Source organism: Phocoena sinus, chromosome 12, assembly GCF_008692025.1.
Source record: "Phocoena sinus isolate mPhoSin1 chromosome 12, mPhoSin1.pri, whole genome shotgun sequence".
Lineage (NCBI taxonomy): Eukaryota > Metazoa > Chordata > Mammalia > Artiodactyla > Phocoenidae > Phocoena > Phocoena sinus.
In genome coordinates this window covers 28,096,469-28,116,580 of record NC_045774.1, presented here as the reverse complement: position 1 = coordinate 28,116,580, position 20,112 = coordinate 28,096,469, and the positions used below count along the sequence as shown (strand labels likewise).

Sequence of the window (20,112 nt, the reverse complement as noted above, 5' to 3'; positions counted from 1 at the left end):
TAAAGAAAAAAGAATGAAAAGAACTGAGGACAGTCTCAGAGACCTCTGGGACAATATTAAACACAACAACATTTGAATTATAGGGGTTCCAGAAGAAGAAGAGAAAAAAAAAAGGGACTGAGAAAATATTTGAAGAGATTATAGTTGATAACTTCCCTAATATGGGTAAGGAAATAGTCAACCAAGCCCAGGAAGCACAGAGAGGCCTATACAGGATAAATCCAAGGAAAATCACAGCAAGACACATATTAATCAAACTATCAAAAACTTAAATACAAAGAAAAAATATTAAAAACAGCAAGGGAAAAGCAACAACTAACATACAAGGGAATCCCCATAAGGTTGACAGCTGATCTTTCAGAAGAAACTCTGCAAGCCAGAAGGGAGTGGCAGGACATATTTAAAGTGATGAAAGGCAAAAACGTACAACCAAGATTACTCTACACAGCAAGGATCTCATTCAGATCTGATGGACAAATTAAAACCTCTACAGGCAAGCAAAAGCGAAGAGAATTCAGCACCACCAAACCAGCTTTACAACAAATGCTAAAGGAACTTCTCTAGGCAGGAAACACAAGAGAAGGAAAAGACCTACAAAAATAAACCCCAAACAATTAAGAAAATGGTAATGGGAACAAACATATCGATAATTACCTTAACTGTAAATGGATTAAATGCTCCAACCAAAAGACATAGACTGGCTGAATGGATACAAAAACAAGACCCGTATATATGCTGTCTACAAGAGACCCACGTCAGACCTAGAAACACATACAGACTGAAAGTGAGGGCATGGAAAAAGATATTCCATGCAACTGGAAATCGAAAGAAAACTGGAGTAGCAATTCTCATATCAGACAAAATAGACTTTAAAACAAAGACTATTACAAGAGAAGAGAAGGATACTACATAATGATCAAGGGATCAATCCAAGAAGAAGATATAACAATTGTAAATATTTATGCACCCAACATAGGAGCACCTCAATACATAACGCAAATGCTAACAGCCATAAAAGGGGAAATCGACAGTAACACAATCATAGTAGGGGACTTTAACACCCCACTTTCACCAATGGACAGATCATCCAAAATGAAAATAAATAAGGAAACACAAGCTTTAAATGATACATTAAACAAGATGGGCTTAACTGATATTTATAGGACATTCCATCCAAAAACAACAGAATACACATTCTTCTCAAGTGCTCATGGAACATTCTCCAGGATAGATCATATCTTGGGTCACAAATCAAGCTTTGGTAAATTTAAGAAAACTGAAATTGTATCAAGTATCTTTTCTAACCACAACGCTATGAGACTGGGTATCAATTACAGGAAAAAATCTGTAAGAAATACAAACACATGGAAGCTAAACAACACACTGCTTAATAACCAAGAGATCACTGAAGAAATCAAAGAGGAAATCAAAAAATACCTAGAAACAAATGACAATGAAAACATGATGACCCAAAACCTATGGGATGCAGCAAAAGCAGTACTAAGAGGGAAGTTTATAGCAATACAATCCTACCTTAAGAAACAAGAAACATTTCAAATAAACAACCTAACCTTACACCTAAAGCTATTACAGAAAGAAGAACAAAAAACCCCCAAAGTTAGCAGAAGGAAAGAAATCATAAAGATCAGATCAGAAATAAAAGAAATGAAGGAAATGATAGCAAAGATCAATAAAACTAAAAGCTGGTTCTTTGAGAAGATAAACAAAATTGATAATCCATTAGCCAGACTCATCAAGAAAAAAAGGGACAAGAGTCAAATCAACAGAATTAGAAATGAGAAAGGAGGAGTAACAGGTGAGACTGAAGAAATACAAAGGATAATAAGGGATTACTCCAAGCAATTATATGCCAATAAAATGGACAACCTGGAAGAAATGGACAAACTCTTAGAAATGCACAACCTTCCGAGACTGAACCAGGAAGAAATTGAAAATATGAACAGACAAATCACAAGCACTGAAATTGAAACTGTGATTAAAAATCTTCCAACAAACAAAAGCCCAGGACCAGATGGCTTCATAGGCGAATTCTATCAAATATTTAGAGAAGACCTAACACCTATCTTTCTCAAACTCTTCCAAAATATAGCAGAGACAGGAACACTCCCAAACTCATTCTACGAGGCCACCATCACTCTGATACCAAATCCAGACAAAGATGTCACAAAGAAAGAAAACTACAGGCCAATATCACTGATGAACATAGATGCAAAAATCCTCTACAAAGTACTAGCAAACACAATCCAAAAGCACATTAAAAGGATCATACATTATGATCAAGTGGGGTTTATCCCTGGAATGCAAGGATTCTTCAATATATGCAAATCAATCAACGTGATACACCATATTAACAAACTGAAGGAGAAAAAGCATATGATCATCTCAATAGATGCAGAGAAAGCTTTCGACAAAATTCAACAACCACTTATGATAAAAACCCTCCAGAAAGTAGGCATAGAGAGAACATTCCTCAACATAATAAAGGCCATGTACGACAAACCCACAGTCAACATCATTCTCAATGGTGAAAACCTGAAACCATTTCCACTAAGATCAGGAACAAGACAAGGTTGCCCACTCTCACCACTGCAATTCAACGTAGTTTTGGAAGTTTTAGCCACAGCAATTAGAGAAGAAAAAGAAATAAAAGGAATCCAAATTGGAAAAGAAGAAATAAAGCTGTCACTGTTTGCAGATGACATGATACTATATGCAGAGAATCCTAAAGATGCTACCAGAAAACTACTAGAGCTAATCAATGAATTTGGTAAAGTAGCAGGATACAAAATTAATGCACAGAAGTCTCTTGCATTCCTATAAAATAATGATGAAAAATCTGAAAGCAAAATTAAGAAAACACTCCCATTTACCATTGTAACAAAAAGAATAAAATATCTAGGAATAAACTTACCTAAGGAGACAAAAGACCTGTATGCAGAAAATTATAAGACACTGATGAAAGAATTTAAAGATGATATAGATGGAGAGATATACCATGTTCTTGGATTGGAAGAATCAACATTGTGAAAATGACTCTACTACCCAAAGCAATCTACAGATTCATGCAATCCCTATCAAACTACCACTGGCATTTTTCACAGAACTAGAACAAAAAATTTCACAATTTGTATGGAAACACAAAAGACCCCGAATAGCCAAAGCAATCTTGAGAACGAAAAAAGGAGCTGGAGGAATCAGGCTCCCTGACTTCAGACTATATTACAAAGCAACAGTAATCAAGACAGTATGGTACTGGCACAAAAACAGAAAGATAGATCAGGGGAATTAGGATAGAAAGCCCAGAGATAAACCCACGCACATATGGACACCTTATCTTTGATAAAGGAGGCAGGAATGTACAGTGGAGAAAGGACAGCCTCTTCAATAAATGGTGCTGGGAAAACTGGACAGGTACATGTAAAAGTATGAGATTAGATCACTCCCTAACACCATACACAAAAATAAGCTCAAAATGGATTAAAGACCTAAATGTAAGGCCAGAAACTATCAAACTCTTAGAAGAAAACATAGGAAGAACAATCTATGACATAAATCACAGCAAGATCCTTTCTGACCCACCTCCTAGAGTAATGGAAATAAAAACAAAAATAAACAAATGGGACCTAATGAAACTTCAAAGCTTTTGCACAGCAAAGGAAACCATAAAGAAGACAAAAAGACAACCCTCAGAATGGGAGAAAACATTTGCAAATGAAGCAACTGACAAAGGATTAATCTCCAAAATTTACAAGCAGCTCATGCAGCTCAATAACAAAAAAACAAACAACCCCATCCAAAAATGGGCAGAAGACCTAAATAGACATTTCTCCAAAGAAGATATACAGAATGCCAACAAACACATGAAAGAATGCTCAACATCATTAATCATTAGAGAAATGCAAATCAAAACTACAATGAGATATCATCTCACACCAGTCAGAATGGCCATCATCAAAAAATCTAGAAACAATAAATGCTGGAGAGGGTGTGGAGAAAAGGGGACACTCTTGCACTGCTGGTGGGAATGTGAAATGGTTCAGCCACTATGGAGAACAGTATGGAGGTTCCTTAAAAAACTACAAATAGAATTACCATATGACCCAGCAATCCCACTACTGGGCATATACCCTGAGAAAACCAAAATTCAAAAAGAGTCATGTACCAAAATGTTCATTGCAGCTCTATTTACAATAGCCCGGAGATGGAAACAACCTAAGCGCCCATCATCGGATGAATGGATAAAGAAGATGTGGCACATATACACAATGGAATATTACTCAGCCTTAAAAAGAAATGAAATTGAGCTATTTGTAATGAGATGGATAGACCTAGAGTCTGTCATACAGAGTGAAGTAAGTCAGAAAGAAAAAGGCAAATACCGTATGCTAACACATATATATGGAATTTAAGGGAAAAAAATGTCATGAAGAACCTAGGGGTAAGACAGGAATAAAGACGCAGACCTACTGGAGAACGGACTTGAGGATATGGGGAGGGGGAAGGGTGAGTTTTGACAGGGCGAGAGAGAGTCATGGACATATACACACTAACAAATAAACGTAGTAAGGTAGATAGCTGGGGGGAAGCAGCCGCAAGGCACAGGGATATTAGCTCGGTGCTTTGTGACAGCCTGGAAGGGTGGGATGGGGAGAGTGGGAGGGAGGGAGACGCAAGAGGGAAGACATATGGGAACATATGTATATGTATAGCTGATTCACTTTGTTATAAAGCAGAAACTAACACACCATTGTAAAGCAATTATACCCCAATAAAGATGTTTAAAAAAAAAAAAAAAAGACTTCCTTTTTTATGTCAGCTGAAGGATAACCATGTTAAAATCAGGGACCATTATGACCACATTATTGGGATTGCTAAGTAATAATAATAATAACATTAGCATACCGTTAATTTTCCATGGTCTATGTGAAGATTTAGCATACAGCTAAGTTTCTTAAGCAAAGGAAATAAATGGTAGTCAGGAGATATCTAAATCTGATTAAGAGACATCTTAATCGTATTCATCACATTGAGCCTCACATAGCTGGATACATCTTTACGTGAAGCTGTTGTTTTTAAGTAGGGTAGTCTGTAACTCCAACATCACTACTTATATATGTGCACGGGATGGGAAAATGAAAGCAAAGTTTCCTTAACAAGATCTTAAAATAAGAAGAATTGTAATTTAAGGAAAAACACACATATTCATATGGGTGTAAAATATTATATATTATATATATTTCTATTAAAATAGAGCAGTAGTTCTCAACTGTGGGGTGTGGGTGGGGTCCTTTTGACGCCCAGGGGAAATTTGGCAATGTCTGGAAGACATTTTTGATTGTCACAACTGGAGAGGGTTAGTGCTTCTGGCATCTAGTGGGTAGAGGCCTGGGAGGCTGCTAAACATCCTACAATACACAACATATTCCCCGTCAACAAAGAATTATCAAGCCCCAAATGCCAATAGTGCCAAGGCTGAGAAACCCTGGAGTGCCTGACAAAACAAAAGGACAGCAGAGTTAGGGTATCAGAGAACTTATGAATAAAGGTCATGCTGATTGTCAAGTCAGAAGACAGGGGGACTGATAACAATCAATTCTGCCACTATCTAAAGGGCAATTTATGACTAGGAATGACTGGTGGGAAGCTTTCCCAATAACATGTTTCACATTTTAGATTTGTAATAGCTTATAAGAGGGATATTACTGATATTTAGGTTAACTTGCAAATATCATCATGGAGAGCAAACACTGTATTATTCTATCAAACGGCCCTTAAAGTCACTGTTGGAGAGAGTATGGACCAAGGGGAATATTGGTTTAACCCAGTACAGCATCACTTATTTTATGCTTTCACGTATCTCATCGTTCAAAGATTAGAATCCAAACTTGCCTTCTCAGAGTCATGAAGGAGTCCTACAAATACTTATCAATGGTTTATTGAAACAGTTATCAAGTCTTTACTGAGAATTTATATTATTCTCTAAACTGAGTTTTCATGGAAGATTTGTGTAAGAAAATGAGACGTGATGGAGGATGGGCTCAGAGACTCAAACCAGCTGAATAATCAGTGGGTTGCTAAACTGGAAAACAACTTTGCCCTTATGTTATTCTGTACAAATCTTAAGTAATGCGAGTTAGGAAGACATCAAGAAAATGAAACATTCCCCAAACCTAGTTTTGCGGTAGAGACTATGGGGGGATTATCTCACAGTCCCTTTATTTCAGAACCACTGGCAATGATCTAGGTCCTGCTCCCAGGAGAGATAAAGTGAGAAGACAAGCAGTTTGTGGGGTCTCACTCTGTTGAGGGTGAGAGGGTCTTGGAGACATGGAGGGGCATTGCCCAAAGTAGCAAGAAACAAAGCTGCGGGGGAAGAGACAAAGCACAGGCTGAGGTACACTTGGCATGGACAATGGCTGAGGCAATGGTGTAAGAGGAGAATGAGTAGTAAAACTTTACCAGACCTGTGATAGAGTCAAAACCTTATGGGTTCCTTGCAGGGCAGGAGAGATTCTGGAAGCTTTTAGAGTTCCTCCGTGTAGAACGTTTAGGGACCTTATTGTTGGGAGTGGAATCTGTGCATGTGAGGTGACTCACACTGGCCTTTGCTGTCGTATCATCGGGGTCCCACTCACTCTCTAGACTAAAAGATAGTTTTCAAATGTAAACAACATTTTTTTTTTTGAAATTAACATTTTTCCTCAAAAGATTTATAAATTACTGAGCCAAATTATGGAGAAAAAAGAAATACGTATCAGTGTCATCTGCACTGAGGGACACCAATAAGCACTTTAGCTTTAATTTACTTGTAAGATAAAATATTGCCTTAGTTCTCTTCAGATAAAGAAAACTTCACATATTCCTGGAATGTTAAAGTGAATCCAAGCATATATTAATTTGTATCTATTTAACATAAATTAGCAATTAAATCAACTGTATTTTCTTTGATAAATGAATTACTAAAGTAAAAAATACATAAATTGATTTTATTCTTTAGCATTAGGAAGAAGGCAATTATGATTGTATTCAATGATTTAGTGCTCATGAACTTTTAGGTAGTTGGAAAATCTGCTACCACTGTCTATTATAAATTTGCTGTTGGACTTTAACACAGTAATTATATAAATCATATAGTTATATAAATTATATAAATTTTATAAATTATATAAAATCATATAATTCCCATGGTTAGGAATAATTCAGATGCACTCCTGGTACATGGAGAAGTAAACGGGAAAAATTTTTCTCTATATGAGGTGATTTTTGAAAATAGTGATATATAGCACAATTAAGCCAGGCTTCAATAAACTACTTTTGGGATGAAGAGGGTAAATAAAAATTAGATGTTTTTTAGAATGAGGCAGACACATGCACACTGAAGGCAACTTATTCATTGCCTACTGTCTTCCTGATAGGTTGACAGAATTATCAATGTAAAATTTTGTGTGCATGTGTTTGGCTGGAAGAGGAACCACAATGGAGTTATCTGATGCTTTGGGGTTCTGTGCTCTTGTTTTGGACTAAACAAGAAAACAGCTGCTTCTGAATACAACTGGAGTATGCAGTTTAGTTAGGAAGCCAGCTCTTTTGAATTAACCCAGCCTGCTCTTACTGACTTTATATGCTAAGCAAAATACTGAAAATAACAAAAACACTTTTCTCAAATGAAGAGATGAGCTATAACGGCTATTTTAATAATTATCTTGGAATAGAAAAACTAGTAACTATTATTCATTTAATGAGTTTTTAGAGAAAGAAAAATAAAACATCACAGTTAATTTCTTCACATTCACAGAAATAATCTAACATTCTTGTTGTAATTATCACTATACACCTGGCATTTATACAAAAACATAATTGGTTGTGTTAACACTGAAAAATTTATTGAAGGTAGAAAGTACTCTTTTATCATGGGTTTCATGTTTTAGAAATTAAAAAAAGAAGAAAACCAAGCATTTTCAGAAATTTAAAAAGAACCTGGGCATTTTAGGTATTAAGAAAAAGACAATAGGGCATCTCAGTACCTTGAAACTATGAAAAGAATAGAATTGTCTGTGCTAATAAGAACAGATATCCAACATATACAAAAATAAACTCATAATGAATTAAAGACTTAAAGGTAAGCCTTGAAACCATAAAACGCCTGGAAGAGAACATAGGCAGTAAACACTGTGACATGGGTCTCAGCAATATTTTTTGGATCTGTCTTCTCAGGCAACAAAAACAATAATTAACAAATGGTACTACATCTCACTAAAAAGCTTTTGCACACTGAAGGAAACCATTAACAAAATGAAAAGGCAACCTATTGAAAGGGAGTAGATAATTTGCAAGTGATACATCTAACAGGGGTTAATATTCAAAATAATGTATGCAACTTAATATCTAACAAACAATCCAACTGAAAAATGGGCAGAGGATCTGAACAGACATATTTCCAAAGAAAACATACGGATGGCCAACAGGTACATGAAATGATACTCAACATCAGTGATCATCAGGAAAATGCAAATCAAAATCATAATGAGATATCACCTCACACCTGTCAGAATGGCTATCCTCAAAAAGACCAAAAATAACAAGCGTTGGCAAGGATGTGGAGAAAAGGGAACCTTTATGCACGTTGGTGGGAATGTAAATTTGTACAGCCACTGTGGAAAACCAGTATGGAGGTTTTAAAAATAGAACTACCATATAATGCAGCAATTCCACTTTTGGGTATCTACCTGAAGAAAACACAAATTCAAAAAGACGTATGCACCCCTATGTTCACTGCAGCATTATTTACAATAGCTAAGATATGAAGCAAGCTAAGTGTCCACTGACAGATGAATGGTTAGAGATGATGTGGTATATATACAATGGACTATTACCCAGCCATAAAAAGAAAATGTTGCCGTTTGTGAAAACATGGATGGTTCTAGAAGGTATTATGCTAAGTGAAATAAGTCAGACAGAGAAAGAGAAATAGCCTATGATTTCACTTACATGTGGAATCTAAAAATCAAATGAACAAACAAAACGAACCAAAAACAGACTCATAGATACAGAAAACAAATTGGTGATTGCCAGTGGGGAGGGGAATGAGGGATTGGGCGAAATAGGTGAAGGGGATTAAGAGGTACAAACTTCCAGTTATGAAATAAATAAGTTACAGGGATGTGATATACAGCATAGTAAATACAGTCAATAACATTGTAATAATTTTGTATAGTGACAGATGGCTACTAGATTTACTGTGGTGATCATAATGTATTTATTAAATGCTGAATCACTATGTTGCACACCTGAAACTAATATTGTATGTCGACTATACTTCAAGAGATTAAAAAAAGATGTCCAAGATATATTGGCGAAATAAAAATATTAAGTATGATCATAGTTTCATCAAAACGAAGAACAGACATGAATAGACATGTATGTATACATATGCAGAGAACATTTTTAACAGGATATACAAGAAACAGAGTAAACATGATTAGTAGCAGGACAGAGGAGTTTTATTTTTCATTTACACTATTCTTTATTGTTTGGATTTTTAAAACTATGAGTTTTAAAATATATAAAAGTAATATAAAAGTATATGAAATATAAAAAAGTATAAAATATAAAAGTAATATAAAAGTATATTACTTTTACCAAGAGAAATGGAAATAAAAATAAACAAATGGGAGCTAATGAAACTTAAAAGCTTTTGCACAGCAAAGGACACCATAAACAAGATGAAAAGACAATCCTCAGAATGGGAGAAAATACTTGCAAATGAAGCCACTGACAAAGGATTAATCTTCAAAATTTACAAGTAGCTCATGCAGCTCAATATCAAAAACACAAACAACCCAATCCAAAAATGGGCAGAAGACCTAAACAGACATTTCTCCAAAGAAGATATACAGATTGCCAACAAACACATGAAAGGATGCTCAACATCACTAATCATTAGAGAAATGCAAATCAAAACTACAATGAGGTATCACCTCACACCAGTCAGAATGGCCATCATCAAAAAATCTACAAACACTAAATGCTGGAGAGGGTGTGGAGAAAAGGGAACCCTCTTGCACTGTTGGTGGGAATGTAAACTGATACAGCCACTATGAAGAACAGTATGGACGTTCCTTAAAAAACTAAAAGTAGAACTACCATACGACCCAGCAATTCCACTCCTGGGCATATACCCTGAGAAAACCATAATTCAAAAAGAGTCATGTACCACAATGTTCACTGCAGCTCTATTTACAATAGCCAGGACATGGAAGCAACCTAAGTGTCCATCGACAGATGAATGGATAAAGAAGATGTGGCACATATATACAATGGAATATTACTCAGCCATAAAAAGAAATGAAATTGAGTGATCTGTAGTGAGGTGGATGGACCTAGAGACTGTCATACAGAGTGAAGTAAGTCAGAAAGAGAAAAACAAATACCGTATGCTAACCCATATATATGGAATCTAAAAAAAAAAAAATGGTTCTGAAGAACGTAGGGGCAAGACAGGAATAAAGATGCAGATATAGAGAATGGACTTGAGGACACGGGGAGGGGGAAGGGTAAGCTGGGACGAAGTGAGAGAGTGGCATGGACATATATACACTACCAAATGTAAAACAGATAGCTAGTGGGAAGCAGCCGCATAGCACAGGGAGATCAGCTCGGTGCTTTGTGATCACCTAGAGGGGTGGGATAGGGAGGGTGGGAGGGAGACACAAGAGGGAGGAGATACGGGGATATATGTAAATGTATAGCTGATTCACTTTGTTACAAAGCAGAAACTAACACACCGTTGTAAAGCAATTATACTCCAATGAAGGAAAAAAAAAGTATATTACTTTTATAGTGTAAATCCTCAAATTAATTAAAATTTTTATACAAGGAACTTTAATGACAATTTTCCTCCCCAAATAAATGAATGCTACAGATTAATGCTTAGGCTATCAAAAATAAAGAGCCTAAAAAAGAAATGGTCCATGATACAAACACAAATAAACTAAGACTGTCAGCACTTCTTTTTTCCCAAACCTTCTGAGTTTCTTTCCTCCCTGATAGCAGCAATTTTCTTCCTTTTAAGAGATGCAAATTTACAGCACACTGTGATAAAAATGTTCTGGAATGAGCTTGAGGAAAACGTTCTCCTATATCCCTGTGGTACAGGTTAATTTGTCTGGGGATTCTCTAGCCAATTGTGGAGAGTAACGAACAAGGCCCGTCCCCTCCTCTTGCAGTGGAGAAGTCAAATGCTGCCATCACCCGCTAACACTTCAATGACCCAGATGAAATGTTAGAAGGTACCTGGTACATTTAGCGACAGAACAGGTGTGTTCCACTTGGAAGGATTTAGGAGATTCAGCAGCTGCCAAAAGGTATAATTTTACTTCTTATTCTATAGTTTGAATAGAAATAACTTAAAAAAGAAAAAAAAAAACTACTGAGGAGGTTTCTTTCCTTTTTTCCTTAAGAAGTATAGACAATACAATTCTAAAGACCTCCACATGAAGAAAGTGTACAATGAAACAAACATAAAACAGGGAGGTAAAAAAGCAAAACGTGGCTGGCTGTGCAGGTAACAGCTGTCTACCTGTGTTGCTGACTAGGTGGTAGAGGAAAAAGGGCACCGGCCTGAGAGCATGGAGGCCGAGCTCCAACCAGGAGGGTCATTCTGAACAAACCCCTTATAACCTTCCTGGATCTACCCTGATTTCCTCATCTACAAAGTGAAGTTGACTAGAATCACCAGGGTTGATCTCTAAGGTTCCTTCCATGTCATCAATTCTATAATTCTACGAACTTAGGACCCACCCCTCCCACGCCCCAATTCTAGTCACTTACCACAGATCACTTTTCATGCCCTTCTTTTTTAAAAAAAAAAACCAAACCCTTATATATGATAATAAAAATAAAACTTGCACATGAAATTAAACATCTTATAGAATTTGTGGTAGGTTTATAAGGCAGGATCTTGATAAAAATCAAACTATAACATATTCTGATAAAGAAACTAAACTGAAGAAATACAACTATGCCAGGTGCTAAGGAAGCCCAGTTACACATTTCTCAAGGGCTGGCTGTTTGTGTCATGACTCAGAGTGTACCCAAGGCATTTTGGTTACCTGGGATGACATTAACGTTTCCCAGGGACTTCTTACGTACGTGTAGGTCATTCTTTACACTTTCTCCCACAGGAAAGCAAAATACTGTCTAACTATACATGTGGTACATTCCACATGTAAAGTTAAATACATATATGTAAGATTCTATTTTAACACATGGATTCAGATAAAGCAGATCAAATCATGTTCTTCAACAAAACAAATCCTTGCGTCTTAAAACTTAAAGCCTTATTCGAGCTCCGTCTTCTCCATGAGAACTTTTCTACTTCCTTCCCTAAATTTATTCTTATCCTCTGCAACTTCCTCGCTTTACCTATTTTATGTTTTTAAATGTTTTACTTGCATATCTACAAGTTCTTTGAGATCTATTAGAATTAGGGTTTGGGAGGCAGTGGGATAGCCTGAAGCAGACCTCAAGGGTCAAGTCGGACATCTGAAGAATTGTTTGTTGCAATATGAATATAAAGGTCTATTTCAAGCATGAAGATCAGTCTGTGAGATGAAAAGGCACAGAGAATTAAAATATCGATTACAGTCTGAACTAAGACTATGATGCAGCAAGTTCTGCCAAGTAGAGCAGTGGCACAGGCAGTGAGAACTGGGGAGTCTTAGAAGCAGGTAAGAGGTTTCCATCCATAGGAACACAGGCATGTCAGGAAGAGGCAGCCAGAAAGACACTGACAGAGTTCCTTATATCTCTTCTGGCTGAGGCAGAAGGAGCTCGAGGCTGTTGGACAGGAACATACAAAGGTGGGGGGTAGGTAACCCTAATTTCAAAGGTCAGCATGATGCAGAGCTGGGAATACCAGTAAGCCAGTAAGCCACTACAAGTAAAGGTTGTGTCTTTCATAGCATCTCACACAGTTCCTGACATAGACTACAAATCTTGTTAGCTGTCACGACGACTCTATGCCGATGTTATAAATGCTTTCATTGCATTATATGTCTTTAGGTTAAATTTATATTAGCATCTTCCTAAATTCTTAAATCTGGTGAATTCCAAACAATGGATACTAATATACATGCAACATTTGCCCACAGCCACATTTCATGGCAGTCCTTTCAACTGTATCCCTTGTAGTCCCATACTGTTATAGGCAACCATCACCATAAATCCTTGCTGGATTTGAAACTGGAGTTTTACCAAGAACTGTTTTTGTTTCAGTTCTTTGCAGCATAAGCTGTTCATTCACACAGAACCCAACCGTGAACCACGGGGGCTGGAATTAATACTGGCCTCCTCTTAGCTCTCTGCTGCTGATTTTAGGCTATTTAAGAGCGCTCCTCCTTGGGTGCCTTGACATTGGCTACAACACCCTCTATTTATCTTTGCAGCTGTTACCTTTGGACCTTGTGGTCACTCTAACACAATGCTTCTCAATGCTGGCTGTACATTACAATCACCTGGAAAGCTTTTGCAATCTACCCATGCCAAGGTCCCATTCCAACCCACTTAAATCAATTTGTGGGTGTGGAGACAGACATTTATTTATTTATTTTAAAAAATTTCTCATGTGACTTCAATGTGAAGCCAAGGTTGACACATCTGCTCTAACACAAGAATTAAGAACTTCAGCTCCTGGTTCACCTGTGTCCTCTTCATCCCAACTCTTGGCAACCATCCTCGAATTTTAATGTCCAAGAGAACAACCTGCCCGATAGTCTGGGTCCTAATTCCTTGACCAGCTCAATTCTAATAACACGTCCTTTGATTTCACTCCAGCTCTTATACACAACTCTGTGGATTTACCATAACTTTGGGTTACTTGACATCTGATACATAATATTAAATAAGCGAAAGAATTTCTGGCTTTACAGAATTTTTTTTTTTTTTTGGAACCAAGCAAATAAACCACTTTATTTTCAGCTAGTGGGACAAAAACCTGGAATTACAAGCGAGCCCCTACTGCAGCAGTTCACACTGTCGTGAAAAGTTGGCTTACAAAGTCCTTTAATGAGTTCCTGCCTTCTTGATCTGCACAGTACATCGGTATCTTCTCCATAGATGGGAAGGTAACCATGGCTCCTCTTCTCCAAAAAATTAGGTTTAAGTTAATGGTATGACTTAAGGAGCTCAAGCCCATCTAGCTTTATCTGGCTTTACAGGCCGTAGCTCCAGTTTGTTAACTGCTTTCCTGTTTGACACTTTCCTGCTGCCACTTGGGTGTGGGTGGCTTGCTACAAGCTTACAGAGAAACCTGCTTTCTAAGTCTGCCGGTCTTCTCCCGAATGCACGTCCTTTCTGGTCCGGGTGACCCTCCATGATGTGTCACTCCGGTGACTTGTCTGACCAGTGTTACTGAGCCTCTTATCCTCTTCTTCCCCATCACCCCCCGCCCCACAACAGCTCCAGTTATGCATCCGACTAAATCTGCCTTCTCCACTGCTAGGCCCTAGATGCTAAGCGCTACTGAGAAAAAACCCAACTGCACATTCAATACAGAATGACGTCACCTGGATTTTTATGGCATCCAAATAGCAGCTCCCAGAACTACTCAGGAATCTCCTTATATGTCCCCCATGAGCCCCTGCTCCTGCTGTCCTTACAGGTATTCTAACAGTCACTACTCTTCTTCCTATCTCACTCGTATGACCCTCACATTTGAAGTGGACCTTCCTTTCAGTTTTGGAGAACATGAAGATATCCTCAATTTCGAGACTTCCACGCTATCAACTTACCTGCATCCTCTTCCACATTTACCTGTCTCGGCGGGGGGCTGATGCTCTATGCTCAGCACAGCCAGACAATCTAATCCTTCGCTGAGGGGGCTGTCCCGGGCATTCTAGGATGTTTAGCAACATCTGTTACCTCTACCCATTAGATGCCAGTGGTACCCCTCTCCTTGCAGATATCTGCAAAAATTTCTCCAGGCATTGTCAAATGTCTCCTGCGCGACAAAATCACCCTCAGTGGAGAACCACTGCTCTAAGCCAAGACTAATCTATCAATCTGTCTTCCCAATAAAAACCTCCTGCTTTCTCTAAGATCCATGTGTGCTTTCTTTATCTACCTTCAACCTGAACCTGTCCTACTGGCTTTGACTCCTTAGGGTATCATTTTATGTCATTCCAATATTTAAAAAGTCGTTCCTGGAACCAGGTCTCCCTCCAGCCACTGCTTGACTTTTTTTTTTTTTTTTTTCCTTCAAGTGAAGAGGCTTTGGGAATGACTTCCACAAGTTCACTTGCTGAGGCCCATTCTACCCTTCGATCCTCCTACTACTATGAATCCATGACACTAGTGCAAAGGTGTCAGGACCCTCCTGATGTCCACATGCTGAGACCCTAACTAACTGCCTGTTTCTGACACTCCTGTCCATACCCTACTGGAACCTCTATTTTCCCCTGGCTTCCAGGCCACTTCTTTCCTTCCCCTTTGATTGCTCTTTTTTTTTTTTTGCGGTACGCGGGCCTCTCACTGTTGTGGCCTCTCCCGTTGCAGAGCACAGGCTCCAGACGCGCAGGCTCAGCGGCCATGGCTCACGGACCCAGCCACTCCGCGGCATGTGGGATCCTCCCGGACCGGGACACGAACCCGTGTCCCCTGCATCAGCAGGAGGACTCCCAACCACTGCGCCACCAGGGAAGCCCTGATTACTCTTTCTTAATCTTCTTCCCTTCACCTGACTGTCCCTTAGATATTGAATACCAGTAAGTGTTCCACTGGGATTCTGTCCTTGGCTGCCTCCTCTCAGAACTCTTTCTCCTGTGCTATCTCCTTCATTACAAGCTTCAACTTTCCTGATATAATACAATGGATACATTAACTCCTCCCATTGTATTCTGAAGCCCTATGTTCTCTCAAATTCCAATCCTGAATTTCTGGCCCCCTAGTGAATATTTCTACCTGGGAGCCCTACAGACACCACTAACAAATCAAGATATCTAAAACAACTCATCACATCCTACTCCCACCATTCCCTGTCTCTGTCTCCCCAAATCTTCCTTACTCTTTTATTATTTCTGTGGTACCATATCCATGCAGTTGTATAATAAAGTCAGGGCCCTTAGCACAAGCCTAGATTCCAACTTCACTAATCGCATCCAATCAATCACAAAATCCTGTCAGTTTTACCTTATGACCCCTATCCTCCACATCTGCACTAGTTCAGGCTTTTGTATTTTATTTCAATGGATTCATAACCAATTTCCCCGCCCCAGGTCTCAGCTACCTCTAACTCAACCACCGTGCTACCACTGGAATGGTATTTTCATCCTGTAAATCTGTACATGTCACTCCCTGAGCTACCTTCTCCGGGGATCCCCTCTCTCTGAAGGCTACAGTCTAAGCATCTGAGCAGAGCACACTAGGCCTGGCTCCTGTATCTCTCTTATCCTTCTTTCCATCAGACCCCATGCTCACCAAACACAACCATATTATACCACACCTTACTCAAGTTATTCCCTTTGCTAGAATGTTTTTTCCTATGAGCATCTACCTAACACATACTTTATCATCCTATAAGCCTCAGCTCAAGCCTGACCTCCTCTGGGAACTCTTCCTGGACTCCCCAGAGAAGATTTAGAGTATTTCTTCCTGTGTGTGTCCAAAGCATCACGCACAGATCTTCATGAGAGTTCCTACCATAGTCTGCTGGAATCACCTGCTTGTAGGAGTCTCACCTACCAGCCTGTAGGCTACTCAAGGGCAGGTGCATTGACTACTCAGTCTTTTTTCAGTGAGGACTAATAGTGTGCTTAGCGTGGAAGTAAGCACTCAACAAATATAGAATGAATGGCAGGATGATACATGACAGGTTCAACTTTTGATCACGACATGGTATTTGTTATATATATATATATATATATGCCTGCTAGTTCATGGAGTCAAAAAGAACTGAAGTTATTCAGTCTAAGGCAAGAGCTAATGTCACATAATAAAATAAGTTAAATAAGGTAATATATATGGTGGTACAGTGCTTATAAACTTTTCTACCAAAGCACTACCAACATCAGAATTCTGCCTGATATCCTTGAGGGAGCTGATGGCACAGGGCGAAAAAACATGACATTTCTCTGGCTAAGAACAGATCCGTATTTATTTTAACCTGAAAGCATTTAAAATTCCTAGCAAGTTAAGAGGAATGATCCAGGAAGATAGGACATCTTTAGTCTATGAGCCCCAGTCATTGTTAGCATCAATGTGGACCCCTCAGGTGGGGCTGAGGACAGTGTCAGTATCACAGTTACAGAAACGTGGAGAGTGGAAATAGCGTCACACTTGAAGTCACAAGTTCTACTTTGGGTTCTCGTCCCATCACTTGGGGTTTATTTTAATTTCTCTGAGCCTCCTCAGTTTCCTTATCTGGAAAATGGCTATAATAATATTTGCCTTATATATTTCAAAATGTTGATGCCAATATTAGAAGAAATAATAATGTAAACAATGAAGGATATAAACATGAAAAATAAAGTAATATTTCATCCAGAGAGAGTGAAAATCAAAGTACATGGAATACACAGTCTTGCAAACATTTACCTTTTGTGGAGCTGAAAAAGCTTTTTCCATTTTGGCTTTTTCCTTAGGGGTTAAAGGAGGGGATCGCTCCTTTACCTCTGGAGGCTGTTCTCGATAGAGTGCTGGAATTGAACAAAGAATTCATACAATCAAATCGATGAGCACCGTTCCACGGGGCAAAAAAGCAATGGGGGGCAGACAGGAAACTAAACACACTGATATTCAAACTTCCCTGGTGTAACAGTAAGCTACCCAGAACTTATTGTTAAGGCGATTTGGAGTCTTACACATTCCTTATCCAAAGAACACAACTTATGATTGGCAACTTTTGATCAGCAGGATTTCAGAAATGCAGAAAGTGTCATTTTCACCTACTATGTACGTGGTCATGCAGATGCTTATTTTACCTTAATCCACATTTACCAAGAACCTGCTATATGCAGGGTCATCAGCTAGGTACTGCTGGAGGAGATACGAAGATGACCAAAGACAGTCTTTGCTCTCAAGGAGCTTACAATCTGGTCAGAGACAGATATGTTCACAATTAACTGTAATATAAAACTGACTGTGACATTATTCTGAAGAGAGATAATAACAAAGACAAGTTCTGATGTGGGGATAGCAAATGCTTAAAAAGTGGTAGGTGTGTCAGACTGAAAAATAGGGAGGATTTTGCCAGGCGGAGGTGTGGATAAAGGCTAATTTGTGAAGATGGTATGAAACAAGTAAGCACAGGGCTGGGACTATACATGACACAGGATCCACTCAGTGTTGGATCTAAGATTCTTATAAGATTATAATCTGTATAATTTACTTAATCTACATGTGGTGTTGAATCTAAAAAGTTATGTGGGAATTTTAAAGGGCTAAAAAGGAAATCTGTTTTGGTTAAATGACTTGGGCAACTCTGAATTGAGAGAAAGTGATAAAATACACCTGACCAAAATTCTAAAATTATAAGCTACATTAATGGGCTTTGTGTGTGGGCGGACTTTATCATTGGGTTTCTTTATCTCTTACTGGAAATGTTAGATGTGATTAAGGAAATTGATCAAGTTTTCCTTTCCAGTGGCTTAAGATACAAAGGGAATGTCCTTTGTGATAACAGGGTACCAATGTCTTCTATTGGGTCATTCTCTTAAAGGACATGGCTTTCAACTCAACAGTTGATAGTGATTACGTATGTATGTATAGTATGTACACACACACACACACACACACACACACACAGTCCCTTAGATCATTTGCTTTGCATATTTGGCTTCAGATAAAGATAAAGGACAATTTCTCCTACTATTTTCAGAGCGGAATATGCTGCTGACAGTCATTTTTTCTCTAATGTTAAAACTGGGAAGGTGAGTTTTTGTTAAATTCAGGTAAAAAGTAGGATAAAAGGAGAGGAAAAGGGCTTCCCTGGTGGTGCAGTGGTTGAGAGTCCGCCTGCCGATGCAGGGGACACGGGTTCGTGCCCCGGTCCGGGAAGATCCCACATGCCGCAGAGCGGCTGGGCCTGTGAGCCATGGCCACTGAGCCTGCGCGTCCGGAGCCTGTGCTCCGCAACGGGAGAGGCCACAACAGTGAGAGGTCCGTGTACCGCAAAAAAAAAAAAAAAAAAGAAGAGGAAAAGAACCCCTGATGAACTGAGAATTCGATCGTATTCTCAGGTTTTCTGAAAAATTTTTGTTTGTTCTGGCTTTTGCAAAAGCTTTTTCAACAAGCAGTGACTGATGCCAAAAGAAACCATCAGTTATTCCGAGGTACAATAAGGAGTTACGGCAACTGAAGGATGGCCGCCGCCTGAGACACGGAATTGATTTCTGTACTCGGCCACCAACCATGGTCACTGCAGTATGCTTCAGAAGTCCCACTTTGGTTCTTATGGAAGAAAACCAAATTTTATTGAATCTTTAATCCCCTGTGGATCAAACATCTATAGCCTCTCAATATTTGCAAGCCTAAGAGGTAATTTCTGCAAACTAACTAGATTCTAAAGTTAGCACATAACACCATGTTGCCTGGAAATACACAATCTTTTTATACTGTCAAGTTTCCACTTGTATCTGAAAGAAACAACAGATTGTAATAGCTAGTTAAAATGACAGATATACTCCAGAGTGACTAAGACTGTGCAGGCAGCTCTTGATTTAAAAACAGAAGCTACCGCTGCAGAACTCCAGCTGCTGGGCCTGAGAGAAGCCCTCACTGGGAGGGGAGGGAAGCAGCCTGGATATCTGAGATGACCTGCAAGTGAGAAGTGCTGAGTTTACAGGAGATGACTGGGAATTAACCTGTCCCCAAATTTCTTCCTTCCACACTGCCTTAACTTTTCTCCAGTCTGCATCCTCCTTTAAACATAAAACTATACCTCAGATAGAGCTTAAGAGCTATTAGTCATTTACTGCTCAGAGAATAAAACCATGGCACAGAGGAAATTAAGAATTTTGTTATGAGAGAGAAAGAAGTGGGTAATTTTCGAGACAATTAGCGCTTTGGAGGGGAGGAGTATGCTGAAAGCGGCAGATA

At 38.7% G+C, this 20,112-nt stretch overlaps 1 protein-coding gene across 5 annotated transcripts in view; it reads right to left on the bottom strand.

The window, feature by feature from the left end:
• Window positions 1-20,112, bottom strand: part of AHI1 (Abelson helper integration site 1) — a 215,963-nt gene that overhangs the window by 36,272 nt on the left and 159,579 nt on the right. For 4 of the 5 annotated variants that reach the window (XR_004352595.1, XM_032651704.1, XM_032651707.1 and 1 more), the window contains one exon: window positions 17,611-17,711. Coding sequence is in view for 3 of the 5 variants with exons in the window: in XM_032651704.1 (XP_032507595.1) it covers window positions 17,611-17,711 (101 nt within the window). In the remaining 2 variants the exon portion in view is untranslated. Of the gene's footprint in view, window positions 1-15,530; window positions 17,712-20,112 lie in introns of those variants that run through there. The other variant, XR_004352596.1, reaches the window with a different exon arrangement.